We start from the raw sequence: 24,002 nt of genomic DNA, 5'->3' as shown, positions 1-24,002 counted from the left end.
GCGCTGTTCCAAACGGTTTCCCAGGATACTCCATACTCCGTCCATGAACATGTACTCCATGTAACTTTTGCTATTTTTATAATTGTATAATTAGGTATAATTTGGGTATTGATTATTAATTTATATATATATATATATATATATATATATATATATATATATATATATATATATATATATATATATATATATTAGTCAAAGTGGTTATACGGGGTTTCTTACATTATTAATAAACAGAAAAAACAATGCCATTATCAGACAGGGCATGGGCTTTCGAGTTGCCGGTACTTGGGTGGGTGGGTGGAGATAGAGACAAGGCCTAATTGCATATTCATAAATTCACATAACATAAGACAATATGAGAAAACACTTCATTGATCCCGAAGGAAATTGTAGTGAATATGGTGAATGAATGTATAAAGTTATCTAAGCCACTTAGAAAACATTATAAGGATTTTTTCTAGGAAATAACTTCAGAATTTGTAATTCTCATTAACAGATTTGCATTTTAAGTGTTTAAACAGTGACTGGAGGAGGATTCGCATGTTAATCCAAAGTGCATATATATATATATATATATATATAGTAGTAGTAGTAGTAGTAGTAGTGCAGTATTTGGCTTCTTTGGGTGTACACGTCATAATTTCATCCCCTACCTAGTGCACTAGGAAATATAAGGAATATGAGACGCACAGATCTGATGCTTTTATTTTGACAGACAGCGCGGTGTGTGATGGTTGTGTAACATGGTGAGGATCTGTGTGGGGATAACTTTAAAGTGTGTAACAATTTAACGACGAACGGTGTTGTCTCTGCTCTAAAAGCTGATTCAAAACAGCGTTATTTCAGGCTTTATTCAGAAGTTAACCGAGGTGTGTTTTAAGGTGGACTGTTTATTCTGTTACACGAGGCTGACGTTTACTGGTTTGTCACCAACTTCTGTTTTGAATTTTCAGCTCTACATTAAACGGTACAGTATTTACAGTCGTGTGTTAAATCTTGTAGATATGTATTTGTGTGGGGGGTATGTAACATATGCTTGTGTGTGTATGGGGTGTTTATTCATATATTTGGTGTGGGGGGGTATTTCATGGATATGTGTGTTTATGTATGTGGTCCATGTTTTTGTATAAATAAATATGTCTTTATATGAGTGTGCTTAAACAGTCAGTATATTGTAATATTAGCTCATTAGTGCAGCTGATTATAATTATAAATACACACTGAAATACTTTTGGACCTGGGAGGCTATTCCCAATGCAGGGTTTCTCAGTTTAGCCAATAGGAGCAGACCCGAGGGAGATTCCTATTGGACAGTCCTCAATGCAGGGCTTAAGTTAGCTGGCTAACTGAGATATCCTCTTTTGTGGAATACTCCACTGGTTTGATGGTTTCCTGTCTTCACGTCTCAACTATTAAACCGTGTTCCTCTGCAGCAACGATGCAGCTCTGTGGAGTCTGCAATGAAAACGTTCCTAAATACAAATGTCCTACCTGCAGAATAAGATAGTAAGTACTTTCTTTAACAAACTGTTCTGATGTATGTCTATTTAACTAACAGCTGATTAACTCCTTCTGTTCATGCTAAGAGTCATATTCATATAAAGAGTCTTTCAATCTGACCTCCTTTGAGATTGACATTAATGCATTAAAAAATAATGTTATCTTTATTTTTAAGTGAAGTGTTTAGTGAAAATACTCTTTATATAAAACTGTACATTGAATACTGTTTCTAATATTTGGATTCTGTTTGGTTGTAGCTGTTCATTGGGCTGTTTTAAGAAACACAAGAATGATGGTAAGTCATTTTATTTTTCTGTTTTTGTTCATTTTGTTTTTATGTACATAATTATATATGTGCATACATTTGTCCACCTTTAATCACTTATTGTTTTTGTTTGTTTATTTTTTCTGGTCAGTCGATCTAGCGTTAATAAATTTGGCCAGATAACTAGTAATATGCATGTTCCATTTCCTTCGTGTAGATTCATGCCAGCCAGTGAAAGAAACAGCGCCCCCTGTCACCACACCACTTCCTAATGTGTGTCAAAACAAAGGTGAGTTTTTGTTAGGCATCTTACATCATCTTTCTGTCCAAAACTATGGATACTCCATGCCTGATGTCAACTGGAGGAGTGGAGACTCAACTAGCTTTGCGCGAACCTCCATGCAGTAACTTTTGGAATGGGTTTTGAGTGATCATGCAACATCAGTACTGCACCGTCCCGTTATGTCCTGTAAAGGCTTCCCAGGAGATTCGAGGGGTGGGGGGGGAACTATTAATATTTTGTGTTGGGTCAGTGTCTGTCATTTCATAAAGCACTGTTGTGATTTCAGCTGAGCAGCCCTGGACCACGGATGATCTGTTGGATGAAGAGAGCGAGTCAGACAGAGTCCCTCTAGAGAAGCTTCGGCAATTAGGTACTGCACCGCTATATGTTCATGTGACAATATTATGTCATTAGGATATACCCTGCTGTGGAACTGTGTTCTCTGGAGCTACATCTTTTAAGAAATTCTGGAGTGACATTCAATACCTGACCTCACTAATGCTTTAATGGTTGAATGTAATAAAACAGTCACAAAATGTTTCCAAACTTTAGTCTAAAGACCTTCCAAAATGTGGAGAAGTTTTTAAGAGTAGTCCACTAACATTTAGCCATATAGTGTATGACATGTTTAGCTAGAAGTGGTTAACACTGTTTATTTGAGCTCAAGTCGTGTTTGTTGTCATTTCCATTCATTCATTATCTGTTAAGCGCTTATCCAGTTCAGGGTCGCGGTGGGTCCGGAGCCTACCTGGAATCACTGGGCGCAAGGTGGGAATACACCCTGGAGGGGGCGCCAGTCCTCATAGGGCGACACGCACACTCACGGACACTTTTGAGTCACCAATCCACCTACTAACGTGTTATTTTGGATTGTGGGAGGAAACCCACATGGAAACAGGGAGAACACACCACACTCCTCACAGACAGTCACCCAGAACGGGACTCGAACCCGCAACCTCCATGTCCCTGGAGCTGTGTGACTGCGACACTACCTGCTGCACCACCATGCCACCTGTTGTCATTTTGTAATGCACAAATAAAGCAAGCTAAATTGTTAAAGGAACAGTAAGTAGTATTTTTACCTTATAATTAGTTTCATAAACATTCTTAACGCTTCTTTGACTAATAGGGAGAATAGAGCCTGTTTTTCTTACTCTGTGCTCAGCACTGGAGAAGCTGCACTATGTAACTTTTGGAGAAGTATTTTAGGATAGTGATGTAAATATGAATTTCATTCTAAAACTGTAAAATCAAATAAATATATCCCCCAAGCAGACACATGTTCATCTGTAACATTTTAAATATATATTTTTCATCATGTAAATCATCCAGATTTTAACTCATCAACTATCAATTTTAAATGAAGATTCAGCACACAATCATGAGCAAGTGTAGAGACAAGAAACAAAACAGAACTCAACCCTGTTGTCATTGGCTGTGTTACTGCAGGTGAATCAGAGGCCCTTATGAGTATGTTGCAGAACCCACACCTCAGACAGCTGATGACGATGGTGGATTCTGCTGAGAACAAAGCAACGGCAATGAAGACGGCCATGCAGGAGCCACTGTTTGTGGAGTTAGCAGACCAGTGCTTGAAAATCATTGAACCAACAGAAGAGAATGAAGACACGTACTGACCTAATCAAGAATGTGTGAAGACAAGACCGGTGCGGTTTACAGACAGCTGTAACCGATGACTTGTCTTTGGGGCGCCTCAAGAACATGGAATACTTTTGTCTGTGAATTTGGGACGTTTGCGGACTGCAGTAGTTCTAGACTTTATTTCCAATTGTGGATTTAACTCATAACACAGGTTCATTTTATGTGCATATGTTGTCTTCCATTAGTTGAAGTTGTGATGTGTTGTAATGACATCAAATAAAATTTTTATATAAAGACTATAATCCAGATTTTTCAGAAAATTTGAGACATATTCTTGAATGTATTAAAAACAAGAATGTGTGAGGTTTTTAAAAATTGTATTGAACATTTCTCTAAGTGACAAATGTAAATGGATATGATATTCTCCAGTCTTTCTCTGAATAACTTATTTTGTACATGAACACGTTTTAAATCTGACAGCTGCAGAATCTTCAGCTTTTTTTAATGACAAATGATAGTTAGCAGGAATAGGTTCAAAAACAAAGAGTGTGTGTGCGCTCAACTAACCGACCTGCAGTTCAGATCTGTCTGTTATTGATAATGTGAGACGCATCATGAAGCTGTAAAAGGGAATTTGTAAACATGCCCCCGTCCCAACTTTTTGGTGTTTTACAGACATCAATCCTATATTGTATATATTATTTTATATTTACAGAATACCACGGTCAGCGATAACATCTAAAATATTTATGCTTTTTTTTCAGTTAAGTGAAACTTCAAGAGAATTAACCCAACAACTCACAGATTCTTGTTTTCATTGGATCTTACAAAACGTACCATTTTTATTTTGAAAGTAGGGTTTGTACAATATCTACAAATCTGCTCATCTCAAATACTGTAAACAATACAACGAATCTCACACAATTATAAAGACATCATTTTATTGATTTATTTTGTTTTATATAGAATCAGTATTACAAAGTTTCAGACTAATCAGTGTAACCTTCCTGCTTGTTCATTTGTCTTTGACATAAATCTTATCTAGAATCAAAAGCTTCCAAAAGACACTGTCAGAATCATAAGTAATGTCTTTTTTGTAGAAAAGGAAAAAAGCGCCTCTAAATATAGTAACTGCTGCAGGAGGATTTTACAGACACATTTGGTGTGTTCAGGTGGCACAATCTCATTTAAAATATTTATATATGGTTTTTGCATCTTGAATGCCCTGAACAAAGTAGAAAGAAAATTTTAGGTGTACGACAAATCATGACACAGCTTACAACACAGGCATTTTCTAACGGTCCAGCATCAGCAGTGCTTCAAGTTTGTTGTTTAAAAAACAGTGTTGTGAGAGTCCTGTTTTTTTTTTTTTTCATTAAAAAAAGCAGCAAAGTCATGCAAAAATGGAAAACACATTAGTTTGACAAAAGCCAAAATATAAATACCACTAATACATTTCCCCATAAAAGTAGTGCCATATTTGTCAAAAACTGCAATGAACCTTAGAGTATAAATCAAGTACACAGTACTAAAAAGTGCAGATACATTCCAGGTAATGCCAGGCTCTCCCTTATTACTGAATTACCATGAGTTTATATGATAAATACTTGACAATTAATCATGCTACCAATCATTACTGTTTACCCAATCATGTAGTAATCAATAACAGGCCTTGCTTGAACAGACTAAGTCTAGTTTATCATAAAGGATTTCTATTCACAATAACCATTATCTCTGTAGACTAGGCTTGTTGTACCCTTTTGGGACGTTGTTGTACCCAGTCCGGAGGGAACTAGGCATACATTTCTAATCAGATGTTATCACTATAAGAAGTTTAAACCGATTAAACATATTCGAAAGACAATTTCATTGATTCTACAGGTATAATGCTGAAGTCTGACATGGTAAGTATTGAACTCTGAATAAATATATAATGTATAGTATCAAAAAGCCCACAGTATTTGTGTTCCTAACACTTTGTTTGGAAAAGAAGGCACGTACATACACCAGAATAAATACAGTTCATTAGACAATTAAATTGCACTCAAATAAGGCAGCTTCATAAATCATCTCCCTTGGTTTGTCTTGCATTCTTACTTGTGCTTTTCAAAGTGCATTGATTAGCCCAACGCTTCTTTTTGGTAGTAGTGAGGTCAGCAACAAGGGAATGGGCATTAGGTTTTCTCCAGGAGGATCTGGTTAAAACCGGTCACTACGTCTGCATTTTGTGCTGGGTGCATGTCAGCGTAGCGCAGTGGGGAACGCTGCATGTGGAGTTTTATAGAGCCCTGTGGTGGAAAATACAATACAGTGAGGCACAAAAAAATTAAATAAAACAAAGTCAGTAGTTTGAACAGAGATAGCTATAGCACCAACAACTTATAGACAGCCAGGTGCTCATCAAGATAAAAGTGACCCAAGTATAAAAACATTTGCATTAAATCAGAATGTAAATCAATAATGGGTGTGTCCTAGATACATTTCTTTAAGGCAGGAAACACCCTGAACAGGATGCCAGTCTAATCACGGGGCATCATATTCTCACACAGACACCACCATGCTGCCCATGACCAACTATTTTCATGTCTCACCCGTGGCTGTGCTCTAATGGAGGCCACTCCCTGGTTGAACTGGTTGGTCTCCACTTTGTACTCTCCATGCCTGAAGGGGATTTTCAAAGTGGCCATCAGGGACATGACTTTCTGGAAGCCTGTGGCAGTAAAGGTTACGGTGATGTTAGGTGCGGATGCCATGGCTAAGCCCAGCGGCCAGCCACGCACTGCCACAGGCTCTGGGATACTGGACAGCTGGACAGACCCTCGCTCCTTCAGCAAGGGGTCCAGAGGAGGAAGGGACAAGGACTCCTCTTCCTCCTGCAGGTCCTCAGCATCATCCAGCTCTGCCTCAGCCAGAGCGTCCATCTGAGTCTGAAGAGGCAGGCAAAACAGAAGGGAGGGGTTGAAGCAATATAATTAAGTACACAAAATAACAGGAACAGAAATTAAGACTAAAAAGACCTTAAAGTGCAAGTAGACTGAAACACTCACCCTCCAGGACCTCCATTTTTTCTGGATAACTGAGGCAGCTTTGTGCCATCTCCTCACTTCTTTCCTCACCAGCCAGGCCCTCAGCACTGAGCAAACAAAGGGACAGAGACGGTAGGTTGAAAGTTATGTTCACATGTAATGGGCACAATGTATGACGGTGACAAAAAAGGACAGAATTATAAAGCATGTCTACAAATATTAATACTTATATTTAAGCTTGATTTTGTCCATACCTTTGTCTATGTTTATAACATAAAAGTATCATACAGTGTCAGAAACCACATGAATAATCCGCTTCAGAGTCCTTAAAAACTCAACGCTTGCATGTTACCAGACCAGACATGTCTTAATTAACCCATTTTATATGGAATAATCTATTTTACATCCGAGCTGCAAGTCAGGTTTACTGTCATTCCTTTTCAGAGGTGGTGTTCTGTACTGAATTAAACATAGTAACTACTGGACACAGCATACACAAGAGTACAAACAGACAGTAAGTACAATAAAATACACAAACAGATTTAAGATACACTGCCATTTAGCACTGGACAATGTATGACATGTTATGGCACCAAATGCATAAGTCCCCAATGGAGCTTTATTATTATTACATATTCTAATTTAAATAGGCCATGTTTTCAGTATTGTACATCAGGCACAACGTAAAATACTGTGACCTGATTGTAACTTGGAAGTGACTGAAAGTGCAGATATAACTGTCTGATCTCTGGCTGTAAGTGTTTAAGGTGAGGACAAGTGAGGTCACTGTGAGTTCAAGTCTATTAGGTCCAGACTCATACAGCTGGTGTATCCAACAACAAACTCAGTTTAAGAAGCAAGAACATCAGCAAAAGAGAGCTTACGTCAACAGGTACTTAATTTAGTTTATTTTATATGCCACTCTGCTATTTTACTTTACACACCAATCAGACATAACAATAACATGCCCCACTTGTTTCACACTCATTTTCCATTGTATCAGCTAAACTTACTATATAGGTGCCTAACTACAATTACAATTACAGACTGCAGTCCATCTCTTGCTCTGATTGGTCAGGACCCCAACAGGACCACCAAAGAGCAGGTATTATTTGGGTAGTGGATCATTCTCAGCTCTGCAGTAACATAGACAGGGTGGTGGACATTTTAATGGGTTGTGATGGTACGACTGGACACAGCAGTGTTAATACCTGCTCTGGGGACATGCACAGTATGCAGAGCAACAGATGAAATACAGTCTGAAATTGTAGAACTACAATGTGTACCTATATGATCAGTGGAGCTGGGAAAATTGTCAATTAAATGTAGAAATAAGGTCAAATTTATGGATATGCCCCATTTTATGCATTAACCACCACACTAGGACCATTTGTTGTTTTCAGTTGCTAAAATGTGTTGAAAAACAGCATTAATGGAAAAAGAAGCTCATCAAATATTGGGAGCATCTGTGGTCCCAAGTACAAACACAGAAATAGCATCTTTTGCGTATCATTTTGCTCTGCCTATAGTACACCAACAAACAAGGATGGCACATATATAGACTTTTAAAAGTCTTCAATTTAAATCTAGACAAAAAGAACATTACACTTTTATAAAAATCTGTCTATAAATCCTCTAAATAGAGCTAATAGATGCTGTACCTGCTTGTATACGAGTGGCAGACTGGGTTCGGAGGGCTCTCTGCCGCTGCTGGTACCTATGCCAACAGCACTGGATACAGAAAGCCTTCTGTGATCGCACTCGGTTCCTCTGCTCCTCCAGCAGTTCCAACTACACCAACACAGTGAGAAATATTCCAGCATTAAAACTCACTGAGAAATACTAACCATTTTAAGATGATTTCACAGATCTTTGTAGTGAAATACCATGGCATGTGTCAGGAATGCTTTAGTCTTTCCACAGTGCACCATAAGATTGTTGCTGTTGTTGTTGTTGTTGTTATTGTTATTGTTGTTGGGGATGGTGGAGGCATCAGAAGTCTTCAAGACTGAATTCAGAATGTCTTGGACAGCAGGAGCCAGACGGGCCTCCTCTCCACTCTCCACTCCTAGACAAAGGTTGGGGAAAGACACCATGAACTTGTGGACTTGTACCTGCATGTGGTTTTACAAATTATAAACTCTCATTTCGGGCGGCACGGTGGCGCAGCAGGTAGTGTCGCAGTCACACAGCTCCAGGGGCCTGGAGGTTGTGGGTTCGATTCCCGCTCCGGGTGACTGTCTGTGAGGAGTTGGTGTGTTCTCCCCGTGTCCGCGTGGGTTTCCTCCGGGTGCTCCGGTTTCCTCCCACAGTCCAAAAACACACGTTGCAGGTGGATTGGCGACTCGAAAGTGTCCGTAGGTGTGAATGTGTGTGTGTCTGTGTTGCCCTGTGAAGGACTGGCGTCCCCTCCAGGGTGTATTCCCGCCTTGCGCCCAATGATTCCAGGTAGGCTCTGGACCCTCCGCGACCCTAAATTGGATAAGCGGTTACAGATGATGGATGGATGGAAACTCTCATTTCTCAATTACTTTTATTTGATTGTGGATTGAGACTTTTACCCACTCCTCAATATAGCATTTGAATGCAGTTAAATGCTCAATTAGGAGTCTTGCCCAAGTATTAGTATAGCAGTAGCATTCTTGGAGGATCAAACATCAAATCTTCCATGTGGCAGTGAGGTTATCCACTATGATATACACTGGCATAATTAAATAGTGGCTACATGTGTCAGTGTATTCACACGCCAAACAAAGTGCTATGTTCATTGTTGGATAATATAGCAGCTACTTATATGTGAACAATGTGACACTAACCTGTGTCATGTCTGTTTAATATGTATTAATCATGCATGTGATGTATTAGCCTTACTCAGGGAATAAAGTCAATGGGCCTTAAACAACAATAGGGAAATCTGTTCTGACTGACATGATGCCAAATGTACAAGTAAAGCTACTATGTGTGAAAGCAAGCAACTCATAGAAGAACAATTAGAGTTTTCTCTGATGTAACGTAAAATCACACATGAGTGAAAGATATGGGTGCTTAGTTATGTATTAAGAATCAACACATCTTTTACATGCAAATATAAAGCGGCATACATTCATTTACCTTGGGTTACTAACATGTTTAAACTAAACTTGGTCCCATTCTAATCACCACTTTTAAGGAGTGGAACCAAGGAATAATTGTGAATAAAGGATAAACAGAATGAGATAAAAAAGTAAAAAAAAGTGCTGGCCAAGTGAGACAAGCTTTTTTAAATAGGAAAGCCCCTCTTACCATTGTTATTTATCTGAGCTGGGGGCCTGGTCTTGGTTATCAGCCCATATCGCTGGAGAAAGCTGGCATAAGGAACTCTGCACACATGAATCATAAGGGTCTTATGAGTGTATGTTTGCATAAGAAGTTGTAGATTTTTTTTACATTTCAATCAACCTTGAACTTACATTTATTTCATTGTATCATAAACACCTACCATATAGGTACCATGCATAGGCCACTAAAAAGCATCGAAAGTATGAATCATACAGGTGGTGTCTTACCTGATGGGGAAACCTGCAGCACTGATATGGATGGTCTCCACTATACCACAGGCTTCCAGCTGTGTGATCACCTGAGAACATTAATAAAAATCTCAGTCATGCAGAAAAAAAAAAAATATATATATATATATTTAGCCTTAATTCTAAATCCACAATTACAGCTGTTATATTTACATCAAATATACTTTAAACAAACGCAGATACAGATGTCTCTTCGAAACTGTACAAGTCCATCTTTTCCACATGTTCTGTGGAAAATAAAAATGTTTGCACTAACCTCTTCCTTCCTGAAGGTGAGTGGTTTGCAGTCAGGGTTGGGTTTGATGCAGCGAGTGTAGTGTGGTGTGGTGCTGTGCAGAATCCTCATCAAACTCTCCAAAGAGTTCTGAACACCAAATTTTAAACAAGAGCTTATTCACTTTGTTTAAATTTAAAAGTTAAACACCTATACACTGTTACAGGCAATAAACCACACAACACTCAAAGGTATTTAAAGACTGAAGAAACACTGATGCTTACTTTTTTGTCATTTTATGATTAAATCATGACTGGAATGTTTGTTGTAGTCTAGGCTTGGGGGATAATCATGGTCTAGGAAACTGGCCTGTAATGTTTAATGTTATGTATCATTTTGCCTTAAGTTAATGACTCTTATCATATTCATTTGGGCTACATGAGATGCAAGATAATGTTTTGTTGCTCACTAGTAATTAAAATCCACTGGAATCAACCCAGTCTGTAAAATGACTAAAAAAATGGAATTTGGCATCACGAAAACTACTGGAAAACAGAGTTAGAATTACATTACCACACCTCCCAGTGTAAAACTGAATGGCTACTAGCAAATTAACTACAATTCAAAGATTGAACAAATCATGATGGAACAGCAGCTGCATCATATTTCAAGTTGTCAATCTCAAAACCATGATCACATTTGCCATGGCCAAACTGTCCAATCCCATTTGTCTCTTTACCCTGAATTTGGAGACGACTGTGACAACTTTGCTTTGGGGCCGGGAACCGTTTCCTTCTGTGTCTGAGGCTGCAAAAAGGCTCTGGAGCAGAGAATCCTCTGACTTCTGCAGCAAACTGAGGATTTCAGGAGGGACTGGATCCTACACACACACAAACACTTATATATCAAAGCCTAAAAGGGATATGTACATGTTTATTTTCCATGGTGTCCAATTACAACTCAGCAGACCAAAAGGTACTTTCTATGGTTTTGTTTCCTGCTTAGTTAGGTTCATTTTCGTTCAGATAATGCACACATTCATGTCTTCCGTTTCTGAATGCTTTATGTAAAACCAGTGAGCAGAAGGAAGCACTAAACATCAAACAACACAAAAGACAGCGAAGCACTTTAATTGAACCCCAGAACAATAAACGCCTGTGCAAGCTTTTAAATAAAAGCTAAGTACCTTATATAATGCATCTCAAAAATGTATACACACGCATATTCAAAACACACCTTATTCTTCTCCATCATGCCTTCAATCTGGTAGCTGACTTGGCCTGCATAGTGAGCCACGATGAAGTGTGGCTGCTTGCTGAACTTGTCCCAGCTCACTCTGTTGTTGCCAGAGAGCTCTTTCTCCAGCCGCACTTGGAACTGTATAGCATCGGATGCTCTGTTCAAACGGCACTCCTGGAGGAGGGAAGGAACAGGGGAGGCAAAGGTTTATTGCAAAATAAAGGCTGCCCAAAAAAATAAAAAATAAATCACAAGAACTATAAAAGTCTATTAAAAAAAACATAAATAAATAATAATAAAAAAAGAACACAAGGCCTGACAGACATCTTACATGAACCTCAGGTGAAACAATGAATACACAAGAGACATTAAGAATTTTTAGATATTTTGAAACTCAATTTAATCAAACTTGATTATAATGGTAATTGCACTGTTTTGGATTGTATTATGTGGACCTACATTGCACCTGATCCACAGAGAATGCCACAGCATACATGCCGAGCATAATGATTATTTCTTGTAATTTTAAGAAGTGTTTTGTTTTTTGATTACTTTGATTTAGATATTTTACAAAATCCTGACACTTCACATTGAAAAACACACACTTCAGTGAATACAGACCTCATTGAGCAGGGAGAATATACCAGTTGGGCTGCCTTCAATCAGGTCCAAACAGCTTTGATTGTCTTGGTAGCTGACGAAGGACCACTTCAGACCCTCAGCCACATACTCCTCCTGCTGGGCTTTCAGGTAATGGGCAACAAAGTGCTGCTGCAGCTTCTCATTTGCATAGTTTATGCACAGCTGCTCCAGATTATTCAGCAGGAAGCACTCAAAGCCATACACGTCCAAGAGGCCTGTAAAGTGTCCAAGAAAAAGGATTAGAGTTGAAACAAATAGAGCATCCAGTCTGAGAGAGTTGCAGCAGATACAGGTGAGGAAGCAGATGGAGGAAAATGATTAGGTTATTTACCGATGAAGTTGCACCATTTCGAGTTGTCTGCACACATGCTGTTGTTGATGTAGGTGACCAGCCATTCAAAAAGCCTGTCAGCCAACATATCAAAAAGTAAATAAACGTCACTGAAGTAACCAAGGTTTTTCTTTATTACACTAATGAATTATCTCTTTACATTTTATGATCCACTTTTGACCATATTTCCATAAAATGCAATCAAAGTCATATAGTCTTTATATTAGTGATGTCGATCAATTAAAAAATAATAATAATAATCTTATAATTTGCATATATAAATAAAAAATAAATGAAACAATGCAAGATAAACACAATGGAATTATAGTTATATGGATTAGCAGTGACTAATAGTTTAAAAATATTATCACATTTAAAATGCTAGAACTATATTTAGGAGGGAGATAAAAGTGTAGTGTCATATGCTTAACAAACTGGAAATGGAAACTCTCCGTTTTCAATTTCTGAAACGGATGATGTGATATATGATATTTAAGCATAAATCTAATCTACCTTCTCAACAGTGAATTTATATTGCTAGATAAAACTGATAATACGTCACTAAGCTCTGTGACGTATTAGCGGTTAAAAACACCAGCAAAACTACAGACTATAAGTTATACGTTACTGATCTGCTTATGACTGACTTTCGCTACACAGCACTACGTGGGTTATATGCCTTGCTAATGGTAGCAACCTAAAATAATAACTCTATGAATATGAAACTACAGCCTTATGGGTGCTACCTCATCTTCCTTGCCACTAGGCTACCATGAAGATGGCCCGGTGTGTCCAGTGTAACCTGTAACCAGATACCAACCCAGTGCTACAGCAGTGTAGTAGTGAGACTCACTGTCCATAAATGACTTTGGCGAGGCAGTCTCTGCGGATGGCGCACTCAGTCTGAGAGCAGGGCTTCAGCAAGACGTTCTGTTTCCCTGCACGCAAAGTGCGCACAGTCACGCACTCCTGTAGCTCGTCTGCGGACACCTGGAGAAGGGCTGCTGTTTTTTTGAGAAAACCTACATACGCACGCAGACAGAAAATTAGTATTATATATTGATGCAGCGATCAAAAACCATAGACTGGCGTTAACATTACGCATTATGCTGATATGTAATTTTTATAAGAATTCTTTTAATTCAATGTGAAACCCCTCAACCCTTGCAAGAAAACGCTGTCATATGAATAGCTACCTTTGGAATGCTCATCAAGTTTGCAAGGCTGAGACTCAGACGCGGGAATGAATTTCACATTTCCCAGCTGCAGAATGCCTGCTAGGATCTACGTATCACATGATAAATTATAAAAAGACAAGGAAGTATCAAAGAAAATAACATCTCTGTGATACCAAAATGAAAACAATGAATCAGTTAATCATCTTCTGTACCCTGAATATTTGTCCCTGTTTCTCTGTATCAATGCCCAGGCTGATCATGGCTTCGACAGTCTCTTGGAAGCAGTCCTCTATAGAGATGAAAATAAAGAGCAAATTCATACTCCATCCAGCCATCAAAACATTCAAGAACATGAACCAAAAGGACAGGGAAATATATGGAGATGAATACAAACCTTCCAAAGTTTTGTTTGCATTTGGCAGCCAGGCAAACTTTTGGTCACTTGGCATCTCCCACTCTTCCCTCTGTTTTTCTGTGGCGCCTTTCATCATCTGAAGTGAAAAGAAAATGTACAGTTTTTTCTGAGGTATATCAGTGCACTCTGTTTACATAGCAAGTAGGGATCTGAAAGAATAATTGGATAATACATTATTTGGGGTATAAAGCAAATTGGTTATTCTAAACCTACTTGTTTGTGTCAAACTCTTAATTTTAATTTTATAGAATCATTTGGAACGGACATTATCCAGTCAGCCCTTTAATACAAAGTATGTGTAATATCAGTGAACCCATGTGTGAATGCAGCAGGTAATTTTCCAGGGGGAATTCATGCTGTGCCTCAACCACAAGCAACACAGGTGGCACTTCATGCCTCAACTGTCTAAACTATATGATGTATGATACATGTGTGAAAAATCTTAAAAAAAAACAATCCATGGCTCATTCTGAGTTCATATATGAAAACAGCTTAAGATGTTACAACACTAATTACACTAATAATTTTCTACCTGCTGCATGGTTATATATATATTCAAGACGGGCAGTGTACTTTATATTCTTTATCATTTTCTACATATTTTGATGCATAATAAACAACATGGAGATGTCCTGGCATATACTATAGCTAGTATATTAGTGCAATTATAATATTATTGCCATAAGTTACAGCCCTAACACATTAAAACAATCACAGATAAGGGGACACAAAACATTTTCTCCTTTAGTTTGCGGGCCTTGCATTCACCTGGTAGAATACATGGAAGTTCCTCTCATTAGGAGCTTGGAAAGCCACCCTTGTCTTCTCCAGTAAATACGTCTGGACTGAAGCTCCCACCAGCAACTGAGAACTACAGGACATGAAGAGACACAGCAGCCATTTTAGGTTATTTTAAGCTGTATTACCTGTAATCAGGTGTCTGGTTTATAACAAGCTCATAGTGTAAATAAACTGAGTATGCAACGAGAATTACCTGTTTAGCTGGAGCTGGATGTACTTTCCAAAGCGACTGCTGTTGTTGTTTCTCAAGGTGCAAGCATTTCCTGATAATAAATGAATTAATTAAAAAGATTTTTTTTGGGTACTTTCCTTGTCAATTGTAAGTCATAATATTTCACCACTACATAAAACCAAAACTTTGCTAGATAACTCATACCTTGTAAAATACATTCTGTGGAGAAAATTAATCTGACTTATTACTAATATGTGCCAACTTTCAAATCTAAAGATTCAAGAGCAAATGATTATAATGATATGAATATGTAAAAGCATGACATGAAATTTAGGGTAACATGAACATATAATACCACGCTGTGGTATTATACACAATACACTAATACTGTGAGCTAATAACCTTTATACAAAGGTTACAAACATTTTGTGGCTACTAAATATAATACTAATTATATTTAATTATAATTATTTCTGTAAATCACTTTGAATTGCTCTTGTATGAAGGGTGCTCTATAAATAAACTTGCCTTGCTTATAAAGATAAACTACATTAATAATAATTTAATTAGTTTTATATTTCTTTACTTACAGATATGATTTCTATAACTGTCTGAAACACAGGTCACCATTAACATTGTGCATTTAGAGTAAGTCTTGTACGTGTACAGATATTATCTGTCAGCCACCCTCTACATATTTATACTTGTACACTTCCTTTTGTCAGCCTCTGTGGAATCTCTAAACATTTCCCCATTCATTCATCTCATCTTCTCTCACCGAATGCCTCCATGACTGGATTAGAGTCCAGTACCCTTCTTTCTATCCTCTCCACTGTGTCCTGGCACCTCTGTGAGGAAGTAGCCACAGTGGCGTAGTATTTCATCAGGCAGCGTGACGTCCATGTCTGGAGAGAAAAAGAAAAATGACAAACTTTCCAAGAATATTTTGAACAAGCTCAGCATTGTCCTCATCTGGAAGGACACTAAGAAAGGTTATGGTGTACATAAAAACTCACCCACTATTGTCTGCCTAATGGTATCCACTACCATATAAGGGTTGTGTAAAATAATTACTTTGGCAATAACTAATAAATATGGATCATCCAAAATTTCTGCCTCTTTTCAGAAAACAAGAAATGAAATCTTGACAGCAATGAATTAATCAATCAATAAATAAACAAATAAACTCATTTTTTAATCATTCAATGTTTGTTTTTAATATAAAACAAAGTAATTAACCATTTTTCATTCTGAAGCCAAGAGGAGCATAAATCAAGGTCACCTGTATGCCTTTCTTGCAGATCTCTGGCCTAGAACACACATTACAAGCCCCTCAGCTGTGTAGCTCTACTCACCTTACCAGCGCCGCTCTCCCCCGAGATCACAAGTGACTGGTCAATGGGCTCTACCTGGCCCTGAACATTCCTATAAGCCTCTTCTGCCACAATGAAAATGTGGGGTTTAAATTCCTGTAGAAACATTGACACTAACACTGAAAAGCAGTTTTCACTGAATTTTAGGCTTAGCTATAATGTCTATAGCATAAAATAGTACTTTGAATAATGATTAAAAATATAGAAGAATTAGTTAGTTGGTGAGAGGTAGAGCCTTCACATAAAAATAACTTATCATTGCTATCCAATTTAAAACATGTTAGTTTACTACATCATATGAACTCAGTAGCTGTCCTTCACATTGTGGTGAAATTTCATGATGAATGGACCAATAGAGATGCTCCAAAATTGCTTGGAATATCATCTTTTTACCCGACTTCCATTGAACTTTAAGAAGATATTTCCTTCTCCTGTAAAGTTGCTAATTTGGGAGTTATGTGTGTTTAATTGGACAGTGATTATATATAACATTTTCTTTTCCCTGTTTGACAATAGTTAAATATTTAGCGATCAATCACTTATAAACCCCAAGCTTGCGATGTCATTACACATAGACTAGAGCTTATATTAGGAAGAAGACACAGTACTTAAACTGGGTCGCTGGATTGCTCAAGGTGAAATGACAGACAAAGTCTTATTGTGCTGTATCACTTTCTATGAGCTTTCATATTAGCATCTGGGTGTACACACATTAAGTGTCTACTGGTGTTCCAGGGATGTTCAAGAACATATTAGTTACTCTCTGTACTGAAACATACAGTAATAATAAACAGTAACATGATATGAAGTATATGAAGTGTGTTTCTAACCTGAGGCCAAGAAACTCTTTCTACAAGGTTGAATGATAAGCTATGTGAGTGGGTTTTGTTTTTGGTTTATTAGTTTGAACTTCCTGATCTCTAGTTTACCTTACAGTACGTTTAAAAAGCCAAGTAAAAGTCAGTATGAGGTCAGTCACTGTTAGCAAGGTCATGCTGTAAGCACAGTGCACAGGGGCAAGCACAGTGTAATAAATAACCAAATACACATAGGAACTTTTTCCAGGTGGCTGAATTTAGTCCTAGATCACAGCCTTAAAACAGAAAGAACTGATACAGATTTTAGTGTTGTATCGTTCTGTATCATCTGAGCTTTAACACATACTGTCATTAAAAACTAATAAATCATTGACAAAAGTTGGGCTTAGGGTTACAGAGACTGCAGGAAATATCACTCATATCAGTCTTAGTGTTCGTTCTGCCTGAAGGCCTTAAACGTACAAATATTTACTCTGTGCTGCAGAAATGAGTGACAGATACATAAAAATAAAAAGCGTATCTGAAGCGGTTCAAATCGAAAAATTTTGTTGACATTTCAGTCACCTGATTTTTAAAATAATGGCCAGTCTGTTATGTCAACACAGACAAATCCAAATGCACGCTCATTTGCAAATGTTTAGCTGCCCCTGGCTAGGTGTTTTTTCTTTAGTGACGATATTAATCCACATTCCCAAAAAATAAATAAATATGTAATGCACATTTATTGTTAATTTCCTAAATCTAACACATCAGGAAAAACCTAATGTCATAATATGTTTTTCAATACACTAATATCAGCAAATATATAAACCATGAAAGCAAAAACAGCATTTTTAAGGTTACTTAAAAATAAAAATAAACTTCTGTGTACTGTTGTACTGGACAAATGTATTTAGTCTACAACAAGTCAAACACTGAGCGGTCATCATTTGGGTGGTGGACCAAGAATAATAGTGGCACACTACAAAAGAGTAAAAGAGCTCTCCACACAGCTGCTGGATGTGTACCTGAGGCTGAGGGGCTGAGTGGTACTCTCGCATAACGTCCAAAGAGTAGAGGTGAGGAATGGGCTGGAAAGGGTTGAGGGCCACCAGTGTGCAGCCTGCATGAGTGTAGAACACCTTCATACTGTAGCGAGCCTGCAGACATTTCAGTACTGAAAACAAACACATAAACAAACAAAGAGAAATTTAGTAAGAACAGAAATATTTTGAAAAGCAGCTAAAAGAATGAATGAACTGTCAATATAGATAAGTAAGTAAAATTAAGATAAAATAAAAAGGCAAAAAATGAATGTGATAGAAAGATGGCTAACAAATATAAAGGTTACAAGCATTTGAAGCTTCAGCCGTAAGAATTAATATGAAATTAAGAATTATGTTCATCAGAATATGCCTAATTATTATAAGACATAACCCACACACCAGGAACTGGACAGTTTTAAGGGCTGACGTCATTCAAAGATGTATGGATATGAAAGAAATATTACATCTCCTAGGAGATAACTGTGTATGCTATGTTAATTTAGGTTGCTAATCAACCAACAGACTTCCAAACTAACATGCCAGTCTAACAAACAAAGGCTAAAAGTCTTCAGTCTTCCAACTCCTCATTAATCACAGACTTAACACAGTCTGTGAATGGTCTAAATACAGTTATCTAGCTCTGGCTGTGTACCTGTGGTTGGGGTAACGGGGTTGACTTTGGTGAGGTCATCGTAGGTGTGGAGCTCATCTTCATTTACTAAGAAGGCTCTGACGTCTCCATCTATTGAGTCATTGAGAGATTTTCTACGGGCTTCAAGCCTCTCTTTTACTTCATTCACCTTCAAAGCACACACACAAAATCACATATATAGGACAACACACACATATGTTTACTGACTGAACCACTTATTTATGAATGTACACCATAGATAGAGAAAATTCATTAATGTGGGTGCTGACATATGGCTTGCATTAAATTGCATGCCCAAACAAAACCCCTTAATAAATATCACAAGACATTGCATACGACTATACTATGAACACATCCCTTAAAATTAGTGAATTCTGCTTCTTTAATTTGCATCAATTTCTCAAAAAGCTTGTAGACTCTCCACAGAAACCTTGCAAATAAATTAAGACACTTTGCAGCCACAGCATGCAAGGGGGATATAAAACCCTTGTGGCTTGTGGAGGGTTGTGACAGTGGAACTGAGCTCTCTGGTGAGATGAAGCTCCATAAATACCATCAGAATGAGCTGGAACAGTGTTTGTGATCCAGAACACCTCATGCAACAAAAGTCAATTAAATGTCCATAGAAATGTCAATAGCAATTCTAACCTTATGCATATCTACAACATAGATAACAATGGTTGGTTTGCTTTTGTATATTACAAAGTACACTGAGCCTGAGAATTTATTTCATAATTCTCAACATGGCTAAGACTAAGACTGGGTTATTTCCTAATGGTGTTTGGATAAAATGTAAAAAAAAAATAAAATAAATTAAATCACAACACAATGCGCGCTCCAAAACACAAAACAATGACAGCTGTTTCCACAGAGAGCCACGAAGGCCTGGAAACATTGGTTACATAACACTTCAGACTAGTAAGCATGCTTTGCATGAGTAAGAGGGAATTTCAGCATGACGGGGGATCTTATCACTTCGCTAATACCCCTAAGACAGGCTTAAGCACCATGCATTTGTTGCCAGGGTATGGATAAGTGGGTATAGTGTGGTAAAGGACTCCCACCCTTAGGTGTCCACATACACTAGAGTACCTTATAAAGAAAGATCTAAAGGGCTCCCAAGTTACGCAGCGAACTAAACGTTGGCTCTTCAGTTGGGAGATGGCTGGTTCAGTCTCTGCTCATTCCTCTGCCAGCTGTGGCTGGGGGTCCATCTCATTTTCTGACTTTGACCTGCCTCTTACATAGAGAGCAGGCACCACCTATTTGTCTTGTTTCCTCATTTGCATCTCTCCAATCACAGTGCTGGACCCATATTGATGCGAGATGCAAAGGCAAGTTTAAACCAAGCAAAACAATAATGGAGAAGTGTACTAATTAAATATGAGGAAAACAGTAACAGAGAAGAAATAGAACAAAGCTAAAATGACAAAAAGCCAGCTTTTCTGCTCCTGACACCTCACTCCAGGGCACTTGCACTTTAAAGTAAACAGAGGCTGGTTCTCAGCTGTGTCTTCTTTAAATCACAAGAAATCTCTCATTTGTATCTCTCATCTCTCCAAATGTTTGGACAAAATGTGAGAACATGTGAGAACAAAATCTCAGTGATCTCATCCTGTAATGACATGCTGTGAGGCAATCCCAGGGCAGAACAGGGCCACTCATGCTGTAGGCTAATTATGCACTTAGTCCAAGTAACAAATGCAAGCGTAATCCATAGACAAATCTTAAGCCCTAGACACAACACAACACAAACGCCCTCCAAGAAAAAACTAAAGTATGTTGTATAGTTATAGGCCTAATCCAGCTAGACCACTGAATGTGTGTCCTAAGTGGGGTTGTGTCTACTGAGGAATCGAGTAGTCACACTGTCAGAATAACTGTCACTGTGGTACATACCCTCAAGGGTACATATTTGTACCTCTATTTAGAGAACGTAATTATTCCTTATTTGATTATAATTGTAGATTTTTAAATGGTGTTGTGTTAATATTACAAATTATTACAAAATATTAATGTGTTAATATTACAAATTTCATCTCCAGGACTTATTTTATGTTTTTTTTTTAATTTTACACAGTTCTATAATGAAATGGAGAGAAGAGAATGTAACGTACCTTTAAGGAACACAAGTGGACTCTAAAACCACTGTTGTACCTTTTAAGGTACACTGTTTGTAACTGTAGTGACCTGCAATGTATCTCTGACGTACCTTATTTTTGACATTGTAGTAACTTACTGATTATTGAAGGTTAGTCAAGACAGACAAACATACAGACAGACAGACCATAAGCTTAATAAAAAGACCACAAGAAGGAGTGTTTTATTTGGACAAACATCACGGCAGGAGCATGTTATTTTGTTGAACTCACAACTTTAAATGTGCTATTGCTAGTATACAACTGTCAAATTAAGAAAATCATATTTTATATGCTTTAACATGAGCTGCGGCAAACAGCAATTTAAAGTTAATTGGAGCTTTATATGTAAAACTCTCATGCTAAAATCCATCAGAAAGACTGTAGTGTAGTTACTGTAAAATAGACCACTATAAAGTCCAATATACATAAAGAATACCTAAGAAGCACTCTTTTTGTTCTGAGTCAGTAAAAGCTGATGTCCTGTGAATGAGGAACCATTCATTTTCAGATGCTGTAGACTGTGATTACTGGTTGCAATAGAATGGACCCAAATGTTCCAGACGTTCTGCCAAAACTCAGAACAGTAGGTCCAGTGATTTTCAGTGGGACTGTAGTTGTAAGAGAATTCAACTAGGTATTCTGAACTATAACTAGTTTTAATCTGCAGGGACTCTATGAAATATTCTAGAGACTTTATTGTATTGTATTTTAGGACTCACACAAAAACACACACCTCTCATTCATTCACATACATTTTTTTTTTTTGGTTTACTGCAGTTTAGAATGACACTAATTAAATAGGCGGACATTTCTTAATAAACACACATCAGGTTGGACTTGTCACTACATCAGCCACAACATAAAATACACTGTGGAAAACAGACACAGCCTCATCCATCATTTTTTTAAACAAATGATTTGCTGCAGTTACATACTCTACTCTTTTGGGAAGAGTCGCTGTAACTCTTCAAGTTGGATACGGCCAGATAAGCGTTAAGAAGATCTGGAGCCGATGTTGGATGATCGGTTCTGGATCACAATCCCACTGCCAGATGTAGTGAATGGTGCTCCATCACTCCAGAGAACAAATCCACTGCTCCACAGCCCAGTGCTGGGGGGTTTTATACCGCTCTTTGACACTTGGTATTGGCCAAGCTCCTGTTATTTTAGTTTAAAAGTAATGTATGCTCAGCTCATCCGTATCCACAGAAGGTGAACTTTAAAGTAGATGAATATTAAGTAAAATAAACATCCACAGATTTTGGACATTATCTGTAAAGTCAGATGCTTGTCACATTACAGGACAGAACCAGGACTCATTAATCTTGGTCTAGACAGAAATGTGCACCTAGGCAATGTGAGGAGAGTGAGATTAGACAAACAGCTGCTTAATCCAAGCACCACCTCGCCATGTGCACCACAGGAATGACAAGGGCCCTGTTTTCAATCCAATACATGTTCTTTTTTTAATTTCAGTGACTGTTGGTCCTCATGGTTCGCTAGCTCTCTGGTCTGTTTGTGTGCTGGATTAAAAGTATGGTTTTCCTATCCAGCCCTTGCTCTACCAGCAGGAAACACACACAGGGCTTAGACTGAGAAACACAACACGAAAAGGCACTTCTGAAAGGAGGGTTGCTTTTGCTCTGTTGCTGAGTTCAAACATCAGCAGTCGTTCTCCGGAATCGTGAACTGTGCCTTTAATTACAGGGCAGAAATATATATATATATATATACACATTGATTCTAATCCAAAATGACTTAGTCCCAATGTCTATAGTATATATATATATATATATATATATATATATATATATATATATATATATTAGTGTACCGGTATCTTGAGATCACTACTTGATTATCCTGTGATCTCCAAATTAGAAATGTTGCTGACTTGAGAACTTATTTTAGTACTGTGGTAGATAAGTATCTGGATCTTGAGGAAAATAAAGTTTATTATTCACATAATGAACCCTATATACACATGGCCTCATAACGTTTGTACATAAAAGCTGTATTTGTTTCCTATTCTCATTCATTATTATCCAAATCATTAACATATAAGACAAATATCAAACTTTAACTAATTTATAAATGAATAATTTGACTAGTGCCCACAGAGTGTTTACACGGGCAGCCGGTGAAGCTCAACTCACCTTCCCGTGACGTGGTGTCCGAACGCTCTTTTCAAAATCCGTGGATTTGTTAACGGTCCCGTCCACGGTCTCCGCGGATACAACGTTTTTACTCCGAAATATAAGTTTCTGTTTGACATTTGCCATGACGCCAATATCCACAGCTTTCGAGACAACACGGTTACAACCGTTTTTAATCCCAGGAGCCCGCCATTGGAGAGGAAAAGTAAGATCTGTCTTGCTCTCCGCTCCTCGGTTTGAAATTCCTGAGAGAACACTCACTCGCTCAGCTCCCTTCACTAACCGCCCGGCAAAGAGGGTTGCCAGATCCACAACAAATCTCCAAACAAACCGTGTCAATACTTATTTTAAAATAACAGCTTAATTGTATTTCTCTGCAAAAATCATATATTAAGGCCCCGCTAAAAAATTTATTTTTCCCCAAATTGCCAAAATAAAATTTTTACTATTGTCAGTTCCACTCTGGTTCAATTTTGACACCACAAATTCTGCAAATCATTTAACCAATGTTATGCCCAGCAGAAATAAAAAAAATCCACATCTGACCATAAAACATGTATTATTTGTGTGAAATATCATTCTCAGTACTGTGGTGACAAG

General features: G+C 37.8%; 2 protein-coding genes across 3 annotated transcripts; one reads left to right on the top strand and one right to left on the bottom strand.

Moving 5' to 3' along the window:
- Positions 1-703: 703 nt before the first annotated feature.
- Positions 704-3,968, top strand: znhit3 (zinc finger, HIT-type containing 3). 2 transcript variants are annotated; one of them, XM_066660875.1, is made up of 7 exons: positions 704-749; positions 885-970; positions 1,437-1,509; positions 1,761-1,798; positions 1,986-2,057; positions 2,338-2,421; positions 3,501-3,966. In XM_066660875.1, exons 3-7 carry the CDS (start codon positions 1,442-1,444, stop codon positions 3,686-3,688), a joined length of 450 nt encoding a protein of 149 aa, XP_066516972.1. In that variant the 5' UTR covers positions 704-749; positions 885-970; positions 1,437-1,441; the 3' UTR covers positions 3,689-3,966. The 2 variants fall into 2 exon arrangements, with proteins under 2 accessions (XP_066516972.1, XP_066516973.1); XM_066660876.1 differs by lacking the exon at positions 885-970 and having other exon boundaries at positions 725-749; positions 3,501-3,968.
- A 646-nt stretch (positions 3,969-4,614) lies between these two features.
- LOC136686118 (unconventional myosin-XIX) lies at positions 4,615-23,635 on the bottom strand. The gene is made up of 23 exons (XM_066659667.1): positions 23,403-23,635; positions 19,106-19,253; positions 18,436-18,584; positions 16,593-16,706; positions 16,016-16,142; positions 15,259-15,328; positions 15,033-15,135; positions 14,244-14,340; positions 14,062-14,138; positions 13,868-13,955; positions 13,525-13,693; positions 12,672-12,745; positions 12,320-12,555; positions 11,696-11,872; positions 11,199-11,339; positions 10,502-10,609; positions 10,225-10,295; positions 9,962-10,038; positions 8,566-8,747; positions 8,341-8,470; positions 6,701-6,786; positions 6,245-6,580; positions 4,615-5,941 (listed from the first exon to the last, which is right to left on the bottom strand). The coding sequence occupies exons 1-23, from the start codon at positions 23,526-23,528 to the stop codon at positions 5,828-5,830; spliced, it is 3,000 nt and encodes a 999-aa protein (XP_066515764.1). The 5' UTR covers positions 23,529-23,635; the 3' UTR covers positions 4,615-5,827.
- Between the last annotated feature and the right edge of the window lie 367 nt (positions 23,636-24,002).

The sequence above is a fragment of the Hoplias malabaricus genome, chromosome 2, assembly GCF_029633855.1.
Source record: "Hoplias malabaricus isolate fHopMal1 chromosome 2, fHopMal1.hap1, whole genome shotgun sequence".
In the NCBI taxonomy this organism is placed as follows: domain Eukaryota; kingdom Metazoa; phylum Chordata; class Actinopteri; order Characiformes; family Erythrinidae; genus Hoplias; species Hoplias malabaricus.
The sequence above is the reverse complement of the archived record's forward strand: the minus strand, read 5'-3'. Positions and strand labels throughout refer to the sequence as shown.

Bases quoted from the DNA above. Each gene is read 5' to 3' on its own strand.
- znhit3 (XM_066660876.1), top strand. From the start codon at position 1,442: ATGCAGCTCTGTGGAGTCTGCAATGAAAACGTTCCTAAATACAAATGT. The intron at 2,058-2,337 runs GTGAGTTTTTGT...TTGTGATTTCAG, and splicing joins TAATGTGTGTCAAAACAAAG to CTGAGCAGCCCTGGACCACG. The intron at 2,422-3,500 runs GTACTGCACCGC...GTGTTACTGCAG, and splicing joins AGAGAAGCTTCGGCAATTAG to GTGAATCAGAGGCCCTTATG.
- LOC136686118 (XM_066659667.1), bottom strand. From the start codon at position 23,528: ATGGCAAATGTCAAACAGAAACTTATATTTCGGAGTAAAAACGTTGTA. The intron at 14,341-15,032 runs GTGAATGCAAGG...TTTTCACTTCAG, and splicing joins ACTTCCATGTATTCTACCAG to ATGATGAAAGGCGCCACAGA. The intron at 12,556-12,671 runs GTAAATAACCTA...GACACTTTACAG, and splicing joins GAAATGGTGCAACTTCATCG to GCCTCTTGGACGTGTATGGC.